The sequence below is a fragment of the Xyrauchen texanus genome, chromosome 37 (assembly GCF_025860055.1).
Source record: "Xyrauchen texanus isolate HMW12.3.18 chromosome 37, RBS_HiC_50CHRs, whole genome shotgun sequence".
NCBI classification, from domain to species: domain Eukaryota; kingdom Metazoa; phylum Chordata; class Actinopteri; order Cypriniformes; family Catostomidae; genus Xyrauchen; species Xyrauchen texanus.
Window position 1 is genome coordinate 3,599,447 of NC_068312.1, and position 20,361 is coordinate 3,619,807.

Sequence of the window (20,361 nt, forward strand, 5' to 3'; positions counted from 1 at the left end):
TGTTAAGGCCTTGCCCCATGTTATGAACAGATAAAGGTAACGTTAGTTTATTGCTTTTAGACCTGATCAACCGTTACCTGACCATGGTCACCCAGGTGATAGAACGTTCTCCTTTACGTAAGACATGGCCAGTTCAGGGTCATCAATGGTGTTGTCCTCTCCCCTAAACATTATCCATAGTTTAGCTGGGTAACGGAGGCCGAATTTGATGCCAGGGACATTCTTAAGAAGTCGTTTAACATCTGTAAAAGCAGCTCGCTTCTTAGCAACCTCCGGAGCAAAATCTGGTAAGATGTATACCTGTTTATCATTGTAGAATAGCTGCTGTTTCTGACTAGCGATCCTTAACGTCTCAGTGATGCACTCGAATTACGAACGGTCTGGGTCTCTCCCCTTCTTTAGGTTTTGGTGCCAGTGTGCGATGTCCGCGGTCTAGACGAGGAATGTCCTTGAGGTCAAATATTTCATTCAGCACAGTCGCACAGAACTGCCGAGGATTGCTCCCTTCTTTCCCTTCCTAAATTCCAACTAGACGGATGTTCTGTCGACAGCTACGGCCTTCCAAGTCCAAACATTTATCAGTCAAACTACACACTTCTGACTGCATGAGTTTCACTGTAGTTTCCAGAGCCATGACGGTTGAACTCCATTCTCTGGCAGAACGTTCTAGATCGTCAATGTGCTTGGTATTTTGTACGATAGAAGACTGCAGAGAACTGACAGTCGTATGCAGCTCTTGATGGATGGATGCTATTTCTTGATGGAGGGCAGCCATTTGAGTATCCATTTTCGTGCTCAAAGATTCAATCATCATCATAATCTTGTTGACGGAATCCGGGGAGAATGCATCAACGGCGCTTGCTGCCTCTTTGCTAGCAGTAGCTAAGGCGCTAGCTTGGCCACTCTTTTTGGCCTTGTTGCGACTAGCCATTATTAAGAGATAAGAATAAGTGTATACGATATTCCGTAGCACAAATTATTTCACCACTATTGTTACCACGCTAAAGGGTGGCCTCGTAATACTTTTGTTACGTATACTGCACGCTGAAATGACTGTTTAAATGAAAGTTGCCTGCAGAGCTCAGGACCTCGCAGCCTCACAAGTTGAACGTCGACCGGAAGTCCTAATTTAATTTATTTTATAATTTTTTTTTAAATAAACACTTGTTTTAAATCAAATGATTGCAACACGCTCCAAAAAACATAATATAATTGAGAGTATACCAATGTGTAACATCACCATTTATTCTAATAATACGTACTAACCATTTAAGCACTGAGAACACAAGTTTGTTAAGTTTAGCAAGTGGAATTTTCACGAATTCATCCATTATGCAGGTCTTCAGCTGCGTGATTGTACATGGCCTTTGTTGCCGTATTGTGCACTTTATAATGCATCACACATTCTCAATTGGAAACAGGTCAGTATAGCAGGCAGACCAATCTAGCATCCACTCTCTCTGCTTAAGCAGCCATGCACTTGTAATCCGAGTAGTATGTGGTTTGACGTTGTCCTGCTGGAAAATGCAGGGGCCTCCCTGGAAATGATGGCATCTGGATGGCAGCCTATGGTTCTCCAAAATTTCTAAATGTCTTTCTGCATTAATGGTGCATTCACAGATGTGCAAGTTACCCATGCCATCAGCACTGACACATGCCTGTTCCATGACAGACACTGCTTTTGGACCTGACACTGATAACAGCTTGTATGGTTCTTTTCCTCTTTGGCCCGGAGAACACAATGGCACAAAACATAATTTAAAAAAAAAAAAATTATGTAGACTTGTCAGATCTCATCTGAGATGGAAAGTAGAACAAAGAAGTCGGCAGCACTTCTGGACAGTGTTGATGTATGGCTTCTGCTTTAAATAGTAAAGCCTTAATTTGTATTTGTGGATGCAGCTGTCAATGGTGTTGACTGACAAAGGTTTACAGAAGTATTCACAAGCCCATACCATGTTATCCATTACAGATTAATGCTAATGCTTGATTGGTCTGCCTGTAGACCAGAACTGTCTCCAATTGAGAATGCATGGCACATTATGAAGCACGCAATACAGCAACAAAGGCCCTGCACAGCGATAAAGAGATGAATGGAAAATTCTGTTGCTAACTTAACAAATGTGTGTCTTTATTGCCTAAATGCTTAATAGGTGTAATAGGTGCATGTTGCAGTCATATGATTGGAAATTAGTGTATGTTTAAAAAATATATTTTTATTTTATTTTGATTTACGATGTAAAACATCAAATTATATGTTGTTGTGGTGCTTACACTATATCACAGGGTGAATAGAATTTACAAATTTTCCATACTGTCCCAAATTCTTCAAATTTGGGGTTGTATATACACAGTATGAATAATGGCATAAATATGACCAGCCTTCAGGCTTCTTAATCCTTTATAAATCCTTCTCATTCACCATCCAAGTGGTGAATATTTCAGGACTGTGCTTGGCCTCTTTACTGACCCCAGTTGAATTGAATGTCCTAAAGAATCTTTGATTGAGAAATTACCTTTTTTTGTGGTGATGAGACATCAGATATTCAGAGTGTATTCTTTTCTGTTCACTTTAGTTCTCTGTTCCTTTCAGCTGATAGCTATCTTACATACAAATCTCACCAAGATTTATGCTTTGAATTTCTTATCATGTGCAAGAAATTTGGGTTTACAGATATTAGTGCTTAATCTAGACTCAAGAGTGTTTACATAAAATCCTGACATGAAGATAAGATGCTTAAGTGAAATAAAAGCTGAAATGAAACCAAAAATGACCTAATAATGTATGGTTTAATAGATCGTAAAATTTATGATCTGGATGGATGATATGGATTTGCTTTATAAACATGGCACAAAGACACAGAGAGAACAACACTATTAAATCTAGAACATACACATCTGATGTAATGGCGGCAAGTATCTTTACTGACAGACTTTATAAAGACTGTTGGCTGCAAGAATAAGGGCTCCTTGATATTGGAAGTGTTTGCAATTTAAATTTACTGAAACAAAATGCCCTCTATAGTCTTTTGTGTACAAGTGGTGTTGTCAGTGAGCTTTGGTAGTCGTGAATATGCCATGACATGCCAATATCTCTCGGCTGTTTTTATCTTAAGTTTTATTTATATTATATTAAAAAAATATTGTTTCTGAATTTTTCCAATACAGTGCTACACAGAAGAACATAAAATGCAGCATAAACAGAGTATTTTTAGCTGTGCAAACACATCTGAATATGAAATTAAATACAGGTCATCCTTTTTCTGTCATTTAAGTAAAGGTTTTTAAGAAAGAAGAATACAAGCAAATAACAATGTTTGTGAATAAAATTATGTGTGAACTCAGTTATTGATGTAAAAACAATACCGATTTTTTATGTATTTATTTACGACTTGCTTGGGCTGTAATTAATAATCAGTTTCTCAGAGTTTGTCAAACACAGGCACTTCATATAGGCTAAATTATTTTAAACAAGCTCATTTCTGTACAATCGAAGAACACATGGCAACTTCAGCTGTCCAAATATTATGACACTGTTGTTTAACCTACAGTACGACAGTCTGAGCAAATGCAGTGCTACTGAGGAAGTGATAACACATATTTTCTGAATCTTATTTCATTGCTACAATTTAACTTAAATTAATTCTAAGGATTTTTAGTGGTATCTGAACATTATTATCAAGCAAATTAGTGGATAAACATGAAGAAATGATGACATGGTGTAGTCCAAGATAGCCCACATACATCTCTGAGATGTCTGTTTTAGATATTTTCATCTGGAAACCATCACAATCTAATTTATATCAGCTAAACATCTTAAAAAGATCAGGATTAACAACGTTCTAAATCACAAATGACATCTGCTGTATGTCTTATTGACATCCGAGAGGAAAGGTCTTATAGACGTATTGAAGATGAGCAAACAATGTAAAAATATGTCATCCAGATGTAAACATAGACATCAATAGACCTCTAGGTGATGTACATGTTCTATCAGAGCTCATACTGTAAATTTAATCAAAACCTAAAAATAATAATAAAAAAAGAGTACAGTAGTTCACAGAGAAATTAAAATTGTCATTAAAAATTTTTAATTATCAACAAAACAGCATATAGATTTAGAACAACATAAATGCGTAACTCTTCTGTGTCATTCCAAATCTATACGATGTTAGGTTGAGAACATTTAAAGAATCTTTGCACAGCTGTTTTCCATACAACAACGATTCATAGTGACTACATCTGCCAAGCTCCAAAAAGGACAACATTTTTTTTAAAATCATGAGCATTATAAAAAGCATCACAAAGTAGTCCATAACATTTTTGCACTATATTCCAAGTCTCCTGAAGACAGACCATAAGATGCTCATTTCTAGCCCACAGTTAATAACGGTGTGTCATTGGTAACTGATGCCAAAAATGGTTCTTGCGTGACTTATGACTTTTGTTCCATGTAAACAAATAATGCAGTGTTCTATTCAATGTCCATGTGGGATATTTCAACTTGATGTCTTCGATCTCCAAATAAAAAGGTATTCAATTGTGAGAGGCTTGGAAGATGACATACAAGCAAACAAAACAGCACCTCTTCGGTTTTTCGACTGTCAGCAAAGACAAATGCGAATCTGGAGTTGACGATTTCCGCACAAGTTTCCAAGTTGGATGTCTGACTTTAAGTGGCGTTCTGTTGCACATTTCTTCTAGTTGGAAGTTGGAAATTCTGTCTTTTCAAGTTGAATGCAATACAGCATTACAGGTCTTAAGCAACATGAAGCTGAATAAATAAGCCTGATCTCATGAAATTTACGTAACCATGACAACATTTTTGCAATTCAAAATGTACGTGCTGTATAACACTTTTACCTACAGTTTTCCAATTAAATGTTCATCTGGGGACATTAAAAGCAAGTAATATGGTGTTGTATTAATATGGTGTTGTATACGGACAAGGATTTAAGGTGAATTTAGATGGATGTTTTAATGATTAAAACATACCTCCCTAACCTAAAACTTTTGCCTGAACCTAACCAATAGTGTTTTAAAATTTAAACGAGACATTAAAAATACATCCTTACCTACCCAATGCCTAAACCTAAACATTAGTGTTTTAAAATGAAAAGCAAATTTTCTGAAGCAACCATTTCGAGTCGCTTCTATGACTCTATCACGTCACGTGTCAGCTTGAGTTTATGGCTGGAATTGAACCAGCAGTCCTCTGACTCAAAGGCCAATGCTCTGCTACCATGCTTGCTAATCAACTTGGAATAAGTGTATATATGTAGGTGGGTCTGTAATACAAGCATTACAATGTATTGTTTTCAAAAGATGCATTAGAGTAAAAGTGGGTCTGAGTAATAGAGAGAAAAATAAGTTTATAAAGTATTAATCAGCCATTAAAGTCATGATTTGAGTGAAAGTGAATAAAACAAACAGTTGTTGTAGTGCCTCTAGTGTTCCTTTCTAATGGAAACTGCAGGGAATTGCACCTGAAGACACATATAACACATTTTGTATATAGAGTCACGCTTTCACTATGAGACCAGGTTTAAATAATGACAGAATTTTCATTTTGGGGTGAAACATCTCTTTAAGATCAATTTGTAAAAAATTTTAATAAATCAGTGTAAAGTAAAATAAAATGAGAGCAATGAAATTCCACTTGAAGAAACATTTGCTAATAGCATAGAAACTATTTATCACTGTTTTCAAATATCAAAAATTGGTTGAATCTCAGCATGGTACCGCATGTGAAACTTAAAGAATCAGGCCAAACTTAATGTATAAACTCTATATGGATAATACCAAGACTGCACAACTCTGTATTTGAGTAATTTTTCATTCAAATCCTCTCTTATCTGCAAAATGAACAATCTCAGAAAATAAATATATAATGATATAGTTTCCTTTGACGAATTGGTAGAAGGATAACAAAGTCTTTTCCATAATGTTTTCAACTCTATAAATAATGTATTTCACTTTTCTCCTCTTGTCAATCGCTGGACACTACTTGCACACAAACTGGTCGACGATGTGCGCGCACCGCTTGCATTTGACGTAGCAGCACCAGTGGAACTTGCAGTGACAGCGCTCCACCAGCTGCGCCTTGTACTGATCGTAACCGCGACCACAGCACATGAGCGCACACCCGTCCATGCCCTCGGATGTCTTGTTACAGAGGCGACCTTGAGTTCCAAGTGAGCCAGTGGTCTTGTTCTCTACACAGTAGTCTGGACTGGGGTCGATGTACACCAGGTCATGGCTGGTGGGAGGGTTAAATTTAGAGTGAAGTTGGACGAGTTTTCCACGACTGTTGAGCTTCATGGTAGCGGCACTGTTGTATTTCTCCTTCAGAGCGTCGCCCACCTTACGGAAATCTGCAAGCTGGATCCAGCATGTTTTCAGACTGCAGGAGCCGGACACACCATGACACTTACATGACACATGAGCCAGATCTGATATGGTCTGTGAAAAAGAGGGAGATAAAGAGAATCCCGATAAAAGTGAACTGAAAGATTTATCATGTATTTATATGAGTAGTTTTAAATTCACCTGTTGAGGTATCTGGACACTCTAGATTTATTTGCAGGTGGTAAACTTTGAAGAACAGTTTAAAAAGAGGGAAGAACAAAAGCGCTTCTAGAGGGTTCTCCACCCATGCATGCAATTTTATAAAAATCACAACATTCCTTTCCATGATCACATGACATTAACCCTCTGGGGTCTGAGGGTATTTTGGGCCCTGGAGATGTTTTGACATGCCTTGACATTTGTGCTTTTTTCAGTTCCTTAAAAACACATTAATGGCTAAAATCTGATAACACTGTATTCAGCACAAACTGGGCTACAATAATATGTGAGCAACATGTATGTACAGGTTTGTATTTTTGAGGCGTGAACTATCTTGAATATGGATGTATTTCACACCTGAGGATACAAAGACCCCTCCCCTGGGCCTATGAATGAGGGATAGAGAATAAATGTGAGGAGACTTAATGATCAAAATCAAGTTTTAAGTTAAAAGAAGTAATCTGACTATATATTTTCTTTATATAAAGACTTTACTTAATTTTAGACCAACACTACCATTTAAAAGAAGTCTCTTCTGCTCACCAAGACTGGATTTATTTGATCCAAAATACAGAAACAACACTGATATTCTGAACTCTTTCTACAATTTAAAAGAACAGTTTTCTATTTGAATATATTGTAAAATGTAATTTGTGATCAAAGCTGAATTTTCAGCATCATTACTGCAGTCTTCAGTGTCACATGATCCTTCAGAAATCATTATAATATGCTGATTTTTTAATATGGGCATATTTAAAGTGTATTTTACTAATTTAACCTGAACACATATTTGCAAGCAGAAGCTTTGTTGATGATAATGAGGCATTTTAAAAACTGGATAAAATATAATCTAAACATTCATATTATTTTTATATCATATTGCATATCATATTTATATCATATATCATACAATTTAAATGCCTGCTTTGGCCGAAACAACATTTACATGTAACTAAAACTTGCTTATTAGGACATATTTAAAATGTCAATACTCTGAATCCTGGCTGGCAAGTCTGGAAACAGTACCACTAGTAAAATATGAACATGTTTATATAAAATAGCATGTCAACTAATGAAAACTAATTGATTTGCTCGTCTGAAATTGTATCCTTGGCTGGATCAAATCTCTCTTCAAAATACAAACGTTCATCGTAGTCCCACTCTTCTTCTGAGGAAAATGCTTTCTCGTCTGTGTATTGCTGCAAACACGCAGAAAAATGAATGAAATGTGTTTACAACCTCACAGTCAGGGGGCGTGTACATTTGCGTTGCATGTCTCAGCATATTAGTGTATGAATGGCGCGCTCTGCTGGTGGGTGGGATCACATTACAGATAATGAGGTGGACCGGTAAAAACTGTATATCGCTTTGTTTCAAACAGATTGCATTGCAGAAGAATATTTGTTTTAAATTTGAATTGTTTTATTTAAAAGTAGACATTTTAAGCTTTCTTTAGACATATGTTTCATGTTTGTGTGATAAGTATTCGTGGAGTTTCAGTTCATTTTAGTGACGTGTTTCTGAAATATGCTCGTGAACACAGAGACTGCTGAAAGCTCACCCTTTTTATTTTCTTTATTTTACAAAAGCACAAGATTTTGTTGTTATTGTGAGTGTACAATAAAAGTAGACCCTTTATAGTCTCTAATGATGTCTTACATTTATTTTGTTTTTGTATTTTAAGTTGTTTCTGCTGTAATGATGAAAATATCCAGCAGGATGCGCCGGCGCCAGAGGGTTAAAAGCCTACATTATACAGATTCTGTGGCTATTTTGATGTTTGGCTTTCAAATGATAAGTAGAGGGACTATAAGGATATTTTTTAATGAGGCAGATTAGAGGAACAGCTTTTAACGGATAGTTCACCCAAAAAAGAAAATTCTTTCATCATTTATTCACCCTCATGCCATCCCATCACAAAAGCTCCAAAAAGCAAATTTTTGTCCAAATGATCGCTGATCCACCAAAGCAGACAAAGAGCTGCTCAAAAGAGCTGCTCATAAAGGCAGATATTTAATCCATACAACTCCAGTGGTTAAATCCATGTCTTCAGAAGCAATATGATAGGAGTTGTTGAGAAATAGGGAAGTGCGGAATGACTAATTTCACTGACGTTGGAGTCGACTAGCCTAAAATAAAGCAACCATCAGAAAACAGTCTAAAATTTGTGTTTATGCGACCTGTTTAAAATACTTTAAATCCAATGATACATTCGGCTGAAAAGGTGCGTTTATCTGCGACGTGCTCGCCTTGCATTATCATCATTTTACATTAAATATAGAACATGACACACATTTACCTTAACGACTACAGGTTTATTTACTGAAAACAATAGAATGAATAGTGCAGGACCAATACTGCAACCTTAACAGCCTGTTCTAAATGGCATTCACAAAGTAAAAGTTACTTAACATTTTATAACAATCAGGACATTGTTGAAAATACTTAACAGGTAAGCGAAATCTAGAGAGAAAAACATTTCTGAAAAGTTGCGCATATTTCACAACGTGCAGTCGTGCATAAGCCATTGATCTAATATGACTGTTAACCAATAATAGTTACAATGTAAAAAAATAAACTACAACTAAAATGATTTACAAACATGCACAGATTTAAAGAAGACTTAAATGTGAAAACATCTGACTTTCAAGCCAACATTTCGAAAATCCACTTCCTGCACCACCACCGAAGTGATTTCATAGCTACTTTGCTGGTCTAGCAAGAGGAAATTTTTTGCACTCGCCGCAAGTGAGAGAGGGAAGAAGCACACACAGGACTGCAGTGAAATGAAACTTTGTATCAGCTCCAGATATACTCTTTTTTTTAAATAATATTTGTATTATTAATTATATTTAAAATGTGTAACATTCATAGGACAGTAATTTAAGTGAAGCCTCTGTAAAAATATTAAGCCAAATGTAAATGTGTATAAATTTTGAACACTTTAAGGGGGAAAAATATTAACCGACTAGTACTTCCAGTGTCGACTAGCAGCATCAGAACAGTTTAGTCGACTAGTCTCGTACATTCCTCATGAGAATCTGTTATGAAACTGGGAAGGACGAGATGAGAGTGTGGATCCAATTGCAGAAACTATTTGTTAAGGAACATCTAGGTTACGGATGTAACTTCCGTTCCCTGATGGAGGGAACGAAACGTTGTGTAGAAGAACCCCTAGTGTCGGTTCTTTGACACAACGTCTCTTTCCCTCCATCAGGGAACAGAGGTTACATCCGTAAACTAGACATTCCCCATCTGTCGCTCACTTCGATGTTGTGTCGAAGAAGCGACACTAGGGGTCCAATTTAAATCACGCCATGTGCTGAGAAGTGTAGGGGTACTGCTGACACAGGAGCGGGCAGGTATTTTACGGGCCAAAGCAACCAGCTGTGCCAGGCTGCACGTACCCTTCCCCAATGCCCAATAAAATCATCAAAGCCTTCTGGTTCTTTACCCCCGACAGGGGGGAACAAGGCAACGTGCCAAGCATGGGAGCAGGGCCATCTTAACGCTATCATACGCACTCGGGGAAGGCGATCTTTACCAGTACCACCGTACCACGGAAAATACGCACAGGGGGAAAAGTCCACATGGGAGCACCTATTCCAGTACAGGGTAAATTGAGTACCCGCATTGGTCTTGGTCGGCGAATTCCTCCGCTGAATTCGCAGACCAGAGGGCAAGGGAGGATTCATCCAGGGAGCCAAGTTCGTGGGATCTCCTGGGGTAAAGGCGCACTGTATTACCTCAGCAGAGGAAAAGGGCGCTATGTGCAAGCAGTCCACCAGTTTGTCAGCGTGTACTGAGTTCTACCAGCTCGGCCCTGAGAAAACACGGGACGAAACCGACTCAACCCAGAGATTGTAAAATCTCGCAAAGGTATTGGGTGCTGCCAAACCCGCTGCTCTACATATGTCTGCTAGGGAGGTGCCCCTGGCCAGTGCCCATGAGGACACGACACTTCTTGTTGAGTGTACTCGGACCCACAAGTGGGGGCGGCCGGGGGGCACGGCTTGGATGTGAAAGGCCAACGTAATGGTGTCCACTACCCAGTGGGAAAGCCTCTGTTTGGAATAGTGTTCCCTTTCCGCTGTCCACCAAAGCAGACAAAGAGCTGCTCAAAACATCTAAAGCTCTGCATATGGTCCAAGTAGATACGCAAAGCACATACCGGACACAGCAACAAAGGGGCTGGGTCTGCCTCCTGGGCAGCACTTGCAGGTTGACTACCTGGTCCCTGAAGGGAGTGGTGGGAACCTTGGTCACATAGCCCGGTCACGGTCTTAGGATCACGTGACTGTCTGCCAGACCGAAATCCAGGCAGGTGTCGCTGACAGAGAACGCTTGCAGGTCCCCGACCCTTTTGATGGAAGCGAGCGCGATCAGGAGGGTCGTCTTCAAGGAGAGGGCACTGAGTCCGACTGATTCTAGTGGCTCGAAGGGGGGTCTCTGAAGGCCCGAGAGGACCACTGAGAGATCCCAGGAGGGGAACAGGCTCGGATGGGAGGGTTTTAACCTCCGGGCACCTCTTAGGAACCTGATAACTAAGTTGTGCTTACCCAAAGACTTGCCGTCTACTTTGTCGTGGTGGGCTGTGATAGCAGCTACATACACCTTCAAGGTGGAGGGGACAGCCTCCCTTCCAACCTCTCCTGCAGGAATGAAAGCACTGACCTAACTGCGCACCTGCAGAACTGGGTCTTCAGCCCAGGAAGAACACCAATTTGCGAACAAGCGCCACTTCAGGGCGTAAAGTTGCCTGGTAGAAGGTGTTCTGGCTTGGTTGATCATGTCAACGACAGCAGGTGGTAGATCAGCTAGATCTTCCGCATCCCATCCAGGGGCCAGACATGGAGGTTCCAGAGGTCTGGGTGCGGATGACAGAGCGTGCCCCATCCCTGAGAAAGAAGGTCCTTCCTCAGGGGGATTTGCCAGGGAGGGGCTGTCGCGAGGAGTACGAGGTCCGAGAACCAAGTTCAAGTGGGCCAATAAGGAGAACTAGAATGACTTGTTCCCCGACCTCCCTGACCTTGCACAGCACCTGTGCAAGTAGGCTCACTGGGGGAAATGCGTACATGCGCAACCCCGCGGGCCAGCTGTGTGCCAGTGCGTATTTCCCGAGGGGAGCCTTCATTCGGAGTGGGAGGTTTCTCAAGAGGCGAACAGATCTATTGGGCCTTGCCGAACCGTTCCCAAATCAGCTGGACCAAATGGGGGTGAAGCCTCCACTCTCCACTGGGCAAGCGTTGTCATGATAGCGTGTCCGTTACCACGTTGAGGTTGCCCGGGATGTGAGTGGCATGCAGAGACTTGACGACGGGCGAGCTGTGACATGTGACGGGAGCGTTCGCCGCCATGGCGATTTATGTATGCTACCGTGGTGGTGCTATCTAATCGAATCAAGACGTGTTTGCCCTGAATTAGTGTGAGAAACCTCCCACGACAAAAAGTACAGCCAACAACTCTAGGCAGGTGATGTGCCAGCGCAGTGGGGCCCCTTTCCAATAGCCCGCGGCTTCGTACCCGTTGCACACGGCACCCCAACCCAATTTGGAGGCGTCTGTGGTGACCAGGATGCTTCAGGACACCTGCTGCAAGAGGACTGCTGTCCGTAGAAAGCAGAGGTCTGTCTAGGGTTTGAAAGTTTGGCGGCAGGCGGGGGTGATGAACACACGGTGTGAGCCGCAGCACCATGCTCGTCTCGGGACTCTAGTCTGGAGCCAGACTAGAGTCCTACGAAGGCTGTGGGGAGGACGGAGGGTTCTAGTCCAATCCCATACTAATGGGGCAAGCATGTCGGACATCTGGGCGTCAGCCTCAGACTGGGTGTGCTGGCCCGAAGGTGGAGTCATCCGAGTCAGATGCCGGACCACTCTCCGATGCAGTGGCGAGCTCAAGAGGATAGGCAGGCTGGCCAGGCGAGGCGACACAGGGGGCGGCTGGAGTGGGAGGAAAGCCGCGACCGCAATGTTGCCATGGTCATGTTCTCGCAATGAGAACATGAGCCATCCTCAAACGCTGCCTCGGTGTGATCGCTGCCCAGACACATGAGACAGCGCCTGTGGCCTTCAGGAGCGGAGCGCACTCTACCGTATCCAGGAACTACACAGGGGCAGAAGGGCATATTTATAAAGATGCGTCCTGAAAAGGACGTTCAACGCCAGCTGTGTATATGCTCTTTTAGAGAAATAACTCTTTTAACTGCACTGTCGAAGCGCCCAGGGGCAAAGCTGCACTGCCATGCAGAGAAAGAGAAAGCCGCTGATATGCCCCGTAGATCCAACAGCGATTGCTCAGAGATGGGAGGAACAGTGTGTGACTCGCAGCTCGCAGCATACACATCCGGTAGGCTCTGAAGAAAATTTCTGAATGAAACAGATGAATTTCCCTCCCTTTATACCCGTATGTCCGGTGGCAGGACATGCAAATTCTGTCTGCCAATTTCTCTTTGGCCTTATCTCATAGATCAGAGATGCAAAATGCTCTCAAGAGAGACCCCTAGTGTCGCTTCTTCGACACAACGTCGAAGTGAGCGACAGACAGGGAACTAAGATTAAAACAAACATAACAGCAGTTTGCTGGCTAAAATAACATAAATACAATAACAGGCTAACAAACAAGCAACCGACAGAAAAGGGAAACATGAGGGCTATATACTGTATGCAAATGGAAACTAAAGGCATAACAGGGAACAGCTGGGAACAAAGATCAGAGAGGATTGGAACTGGTGTATGTGATCAACAAGGTTCATCATGGGAAGTGTAGTTTAACAGTCCAAACATAAAGGCACGGTGATGGGACAAACACAAGGGAGTTCGTGCAGAATCAGATCAAAATATTTCCTTTTAAGTCCACTTTAATTCCTATAAGTCCTTTTTTACTATAAATTCTCCTCCCTGACCAGTAGCTGGTAATATGCACAAAGAATACGAATTGCCAGAAACACAAGAAATAGAATGTGGAAGTGAAAGTGGAGATTTATAGTAAAAAAGGATCTAAAAATTGAACTATTTTTCACCCACTCTTATCATATCGCTTCTGAAGATATTGTATTGAAATACTTAAATATTCTTCTAAAAATCTTTTGAGTTCAGTAGAAGAAAGAAATTCATACACATCTGGGAAGGCATGAGCATGAATAAATTAGAGAATTAAAATTTTTGGGTGAACTATTCCTTTAAGGCCCTTGTGATAAAGATTTTGAAAAGGAACAATGGATTCCTAAATAGCCTTTCACATGAACATTTGCACACTGACAAAACTGGTATGTTGATTGATTTGTGGTGACGAAATGCCCCAAACAATAAAATTTGAGCTTTGGATTACATCAGGTGTCGCTGCATTGACAAAAACTAGAGCAATTGGAGGTACTTAAGTACAGAAAGCTTTTTTACCCACCGATACTAAACAATGAATTAACTCAAGGAAATTTTAAGATATGTAGGGTCTAAATTTCCCTCAATAACCCCCAAAGTAAAAAAGTAAAATATGGTTAATTTTTCGATCGGCACACTTGCTTGACTTTTGTATGGAATCACATACTTGTTTTGCAAACTTGTCAAGTAGGTCTAGTTTTTCTTATCTGTGATAGCTGGAGGATAGGCTAACTTCCTGTACCATAGTAAAATTGACTATAGATCAGAGCCAATTATTGTTATGGTGTGAATAAGCCAAAGGAGAGTTTTTGCATTGCTTTCAATGAGAATTGGCCATTTGTTTGCAATTTGTTTAGCTTTTTTACATTTTGTTTGGAGAATAGGTAGTGCTTTTGTCTGGGACAGATAAGCATTTACACTACAAATGCAATGTGGTCACACATGCATTTCAGATCACCTCTGAAAGTTGTTAGAGGGACTGGATCACAAAATGCTTTAGATCAGGTTTACACCTATACAGTATTAATGCTGCATTCCAGTCAATTCAGAAAGTCTGATTTTCCAACTTCCTACTGGGAAAAGTGCAATGGAATGCCACTTGAAATTGTAATTCCAATTTGGAAAGTCGTGCGGTAATTTAAAAATGTTTTTGCAGAGATGCAAGTGGTGACTTCACACAATCATGTTGGCACACAGGAAGATATACAAAATAAGTGATAAACATTCATTTGTATTAAATAATAATGATAAATATCAGAATTAAGCTAACTTTTTTGCTCATTTGTTAGTTTAGGGAGTTCTAATGGTTCCACAAAGTTTCTAATATCTTCATTAGTAGACGAAGACATGGAACTATAGAGATCAAGATATAATTATTTAAAAGCATTATGAATGCTAGCGCTTCAGCATTATTTATTAGTTGGGTTGCTAAGAGACATACCTAATGTGAGTCAAACCACAGCTAAGCTAACGGGAGCATTGAAGTTCTGAATATTGGGGAATGGAATGCATTTATGGTTGGAGATATCAAGTAGGAATATTCCACATACAACTTGAATGGAATGCAGCATAACCATGTACCCTGACGAAATGAAATTTATTGCAAGCAACATTTAAATCTCAAATATTATTAGTTAGATTTTTCCAGGTATTACCTTGGTAGGTTCATATGAAAAATGAAGGATTGTTTGAGCATTAAGTGTCGTTTCAAGTTCTGGCTTTCATGTGTGGATGTGTTTTTAAAATGTCTACTTAGCTGCAACATAATGTATGATGCCCACAGACATAGGGTGCCTTATTCATTGTGAAACTGGTTTTATTAATGCATGAATCACACTGAAGGCCTAGGCTTTTAATGCACAACCCACCACTGGCATCTAGAGATGCAAGGGTGCGCCTTATGCAATTCAAGATTTTACATCTATTCTATTGGACCCCCCAAAACACAACCCATGTTTTTTGGAGGTGTGTTAATACCAAGAATTTTGTTTGAAGGTTCAGAGTTTTATTTGTGACGTATTGGGCACTCAAATTTCATTTTGCCACAGACTTTCATCAATATAGAGAATAAACACATAAAAAATTGGGTCCCAACCAGCATCATATCGCCAGACAAATAGTTTAAGGGGATGGAAGTCGGCTGGAGCACCCCCATTTCAGGAGTGGTGCTCGGAGATGGGGAAGGTGGCAGCTTTTGAAGAAGGGTCATCTAGACCCGAATTTGGATTCGTTTGTGGGGAAATGGGGCAAATATCTGCCGTTTTGGAGGGCTCTTAGGGAGAGTTGATAATGTGTGTGATTATTATTATTTTTGTGAGTGTGTGTGTGTGTCTATAATCATGTGTGACCATTGGGATGATATTGAGGATCAGGGTGGGGTTGGGGGTTGTAGTGGGGGTTAAATATTGATTCTGTGTATATATATGTTTTTCTTTTCTATGTTTAATATATTAAATCAATAAAAAAAATGTAATCACAAAAATCGTGTTTAACAAATGTTAGCAGAGTAGCAGGTGTTCAAAACGTCTAGGTTACTGTTGTAACCTCTGTTCGCTGATGGAGGGAACAAGACGTTGTGTCCAGTGAAGCGACACTAGGGGACTTTCTTGAAGCCCTTGGTTACCTCTGAACTTGAGAAAAGGCCAACGAGAATTTGGCAGACAGAATTTGCATGTCCCTCCCCCAGACATACGAGTATAAAGGGTGCATCTGTTTATTCAGGTTTTGAACTGAGGAGCCGAGAATAAGGTTTGGCCGTTACAGTGGCTCGGTTAAGTGTTGTGGCCAGGGGGACACAACGTCTTGATCCCTCAATCAGGGAATGGAGGTTACAAAAGTAACCTAGACGTTCCCCTTCTGTCACTCACTGCAACGTTGTGTCGAATGAAGTGAAAATATTGGTCCCTATTCAATCACGCCATGCGCTGAACCGTGTAGGTGCACTGCTGACGCAGATGCGGGCAGGTAGTTGTGTTCCAAAGCCACAGGCTGCGTCAGACTGCATGTACCCTTCCCCAACGCCCCATAAAAAATCGTCGTAAACCTTTTAGGATCCCGGCATCCCGGAGAGAGGGAACAAAGTGACGTGCCAAGCATGGGAGCAGGCCGCGCCAGCCGCACCCTTTTTCTCTCTATGTTTCTCGCATTACATGCATCGGGGAAGGCGTTCTTTTCCAACTCCTATTTTTTCAGGGGGAAAAGACCCAGCGGAGACCACCGCCTGCCCAGGCTGGGTGAGGTACAGAGTGGCGAAATACGTCACATAGGTTTTCAGGCGACACGGAAATGCCGCAGTGGAAAATCCTACCTGCTGTGAGTGAGGAGTTGCTACAAACACGGTGACAGGCAGACAGCAGGGGACTGCCCAAGGGAGACGCGGGTCCACCAGTAGAGGTGAAAATACACACAGGGGAATTAATCCACAAAAGACCCATCCTGTGGAGCAATTAAATTTATAATAATTTAAATTAATTAATAAAATTGTAATTTTAGTACACGTAGTGGGTCTGGACAGGGAATTCGTCCACTGAATTCGTGGACCAGAGGGCTAGGGAGGAAGAACATCCAGGGAGCGCGAATCTAGAGGACTCTCCTGGGTGAAAAGTGGCGAGGAGGGGAAAGGCACTATGTGCAAGAGGAACACCCAGTCAGATGTTCCACATTTCCGAGTTCTACGTGCTTGGACCTGAGAGAGCACGGGACGAGACCAACTCAACCCTGAGATTGTAAAATCTTAAAAGGTATTGGGGGATGTACACTCCGACGTGCAGCGGAGTGTACATTATTTTTCAGTAATTCAACGAGCAACGAGCATCATTCATAATTTTCTGGTTTTCGTCCCTAATACGCTCTTGTGAGTGGAATTAATTTCTTCTGCCATGGATAAGGTATCTTGCTTTGATACAGTCCGAACCTTCGTTGCTAGTTAGGACATGTCAATTTAGAACTAGCAACTGAGAATTGCGAGGCTTGCGCTGCTTTACTGGAGCACTTACTGGCGTAATGGTGCATTTGTGTGTGTGTCTGTGTGTGTGTGTGAGAGTCTATTTTTGAGGGATCGAAAGAGTGAAACTCATAAACTGAGAGAGATCGCTTCTGGGATCACAATTTAGCTCTCGTCAGAAGTAACATCACTTCAAAATCGCCAAGATGTAAGATTATGCACTTCTCAACAGCAGCATTTGTTACCATTTTTGTATATAGTTTCTCTGATGTAAACCTTAACAACTGTTTTCAACCCCATTGAGATTCAGGTGTCCGCTGACATGACGACTCTGATTTGCTCGCAAATGTGTGCATAATGCGTATATGTATGTGTGTCCACGTGTGTGGGAGTGTGTAAAGAGAGGGGGATAGGGAGAGTGAAGTTGTTTCCCACAGACATTTCAGATAATATAGAAACTGTTATATTGATCAAGTGTATCTAGCTTTGATACAGCTCAAGCCTTCGTTTCTAGTTAGAAAACGTCACTTTAGAACTAGCAACGGCTATCAAAGTATTATTTTGGACAAAGTTTTGCACATTTCACTTCAATGTACACTGAAGCATGCGTCGTGAATTAGCAATGTGGTTTGTTACTGCAGTAATATCACGTTCAGTGCTATAAATCTCTCCGTTCCAGAATATTTGGTTCATAACATCAATCTTTGATTCAGGTGTTTGTGCAACCGTGCCCTGAAGATTTAACAAAAGTCTGGGTAGGCCTAAGTTAAAAAAAAAAGTAATTAGGAAAGTATGTGAGAAGTGAGATCAAAATTACCTTGCTTGCGTCTTTCCGCCATTTCACCTCAGTGCGAGAAAAAAATGCATCGCTTCTTCTGTACGGAAAACCAGCAATTTTAATTGGTCGTCAATTGACTGTGAGTCTGTGTATCGTAGCAACGAGCACACGACTGTGCGGTTATGAATCCAGTGGGAAAATAGATCTCGTGTATTGTTTAGATATTTAGTGTGTGTATGTGTGATAGAATTATTATTTGATGCAAATAATTCTAGCCGGCTCAGCCAAACTTTATCAGATGGCGGCTCAATTTGGCTTACGAAATTATTGGCTGGCGGCGGCTGAAATTCTAAATGGTGCAAATGGCGGCGCCTGGCGGCGGCTTCGGGGTCTATGTGTGTGTGTGTGTGTGTGTGATAGAGAGGGGGTGGGTTAGCGCAGTGCTTTCCAATATATCTATGTGAGGCTGATAAGGGCAAAATAAATTGAAACATAAAAAGTTTCACATATTAAAGGTTATTTCAGATAATAGAAACTGTGTATTGATCAAGTTGCATTCTTATTCGATGTACTTAACCAATGCCTTTGTTTTAATTGGTTATTTTGTTGTGGTAGCCTGAAGGGCTCTTAGAAATAACTGAAATATTTTGTTGAAGTGATATGGAACCGTATGATGTGGAACTACTTCATAGCCATGCATTTACTTGAAAAATAATTACACACACTAAAATGTCCATCAACCTATCAGAATCAAGCATTCAACTGTCCCGTGGTATAGGTAGGAATATCCAACATCCGATTTGAATGGAACGCAGCATTAGAGCTGGCAACATGATCGGATCACACAAGATGGATGTTTAATCCAGGTTTTAGCATGTCCAGTGATCAATATTCATAGTTCATAAACTCAGTTATGCCTTCTTACCCTCCGTCCCGCCTCATTGTTATGAAGGTTCATCATAAGTCTGGCGCTCTCCATAGAGCCTTTGGCAAAGCTTTTCTCACGTTCACGGGCATCCACAAACTCCTTGCTAAAGCGGTATCCGTAATTGACATCATCTCCACAGCCACCCCACATCCAATCTCGTGGCAGATCTTTAGGTCTTGCAGCTCTGCTGCAGCCACAGCTCGACAGCTCCCCCTCTCTGCAGGCGCGACTCACTACATTCATTACAGCAGCCGCGCTGATGGCGTATGTAAATGCTGTCTCTCTGCTGCCTGTAGCAAACACAGCATGAGAATAAATAATCAAAAATCTAATTTTTTTTCCCAAAAAAATTATAAACAAGTTCTAAGCTATGAACCAAACTAAGAAGCTCCGAGGTGAATTAAAACATTACAAACTTTGATTTGAAGAAAAAAGTATTTGAAAATCGGACAAGACTGGGTATTAAACAATTTTAATGAGGGAAATAACTTCAATCCCATGAAGCATTTAGAATGATGCAATCAAAATAAAATAATTGAAAAAAAAAAATCTATTGATTTAAAGTTATTAAACATATAAAATATGTTTTAAAGTTATTTCCAATTATTTATATATATACAAATATATACAGTAAGTAGTTTGAGATTATAGAGAGGCCGACTCGATTGCATCATTCACAGTGCATCAAGGAAGTGGACGGTTGCTGCAGAGCTTGCTTGGCATGCTTTGTTGGCCACAATTCTCTGATTGGTGGATCTTTCTCTGCAGCATCATAGGTAGTGTGGTATTAAAGAAGAATTTTTATATGAAGTTGAAAAAACATGGACAGATGGCTTAAACAGAAGCAAAAACTTTTGATTAACAACCACATAAGTCTGTCTTTAAAAGTTTAAAAGGTATTGTTAATACTGAATCCCCTTTCGGAGAAACTTCCAGAAATGGAAGTGGAGCGTAGTTCTAGTGGGAAGACCAGCAGGTGTACATCATCACATCATTAGCTGGGTAACTCCTAGCCAATCGCACGTAAGCCAATGCTTTATAAGTCCGCTCACAATCTATCACATTGCTGTTTCGTTGTGCTAACACTGCAACCTCCACCTCCCCACCACCACCAGTTGAGCCTTGTCCCGCAGGGGGGTAGGCTCCTCGCCCCTGCCTCCTATCTCCGGCAGGACATGACGGTTCCGGGTACAATTCCTTCGGACTGCCGGACGGGGCCTACGCCAAAGAGAGAGACATCACCTCCCGTTTTACATCTATCAAATAAATG

At 40.8% G+C, this 20,361-nt stretch overlaps 1 protein-coding gene across 2 annotated transcripts in view; it reads right to left on the reverse strand.

Annotated features, from left to right (window-relative positions):
- Window positions 1-3,274: 3,274 nt before the first annotated feature.
- The window catches only part of wnt5a (wingless-type MMTV integration site family, member 5a), a 66,879-nt gene continuing 49,792 nt past the window's right edge, over window positions 3,275-20,361 (reverse strand). For both annotated transcript variants that reach the window (XM_052108325.1, XM_052108326.1), the window contains exons 4-5: window positions 19,089-19,381; window positions 3,275-6,462 (exon numbers count right to left, since the gene is read on the reverse strand). In XM_052108325.1, the coding sequence (XP_051964285.1) occupies window positions 6,004-6,462; window positions 19,089-19,381 (752 nt within the window). In that variant the 3' untranslated portion in view covers window positions 3,275-6,003. The remainder of the gene's footprint in view (window positions 6,463-19,088; window positions 19,382-20,361) is intronic.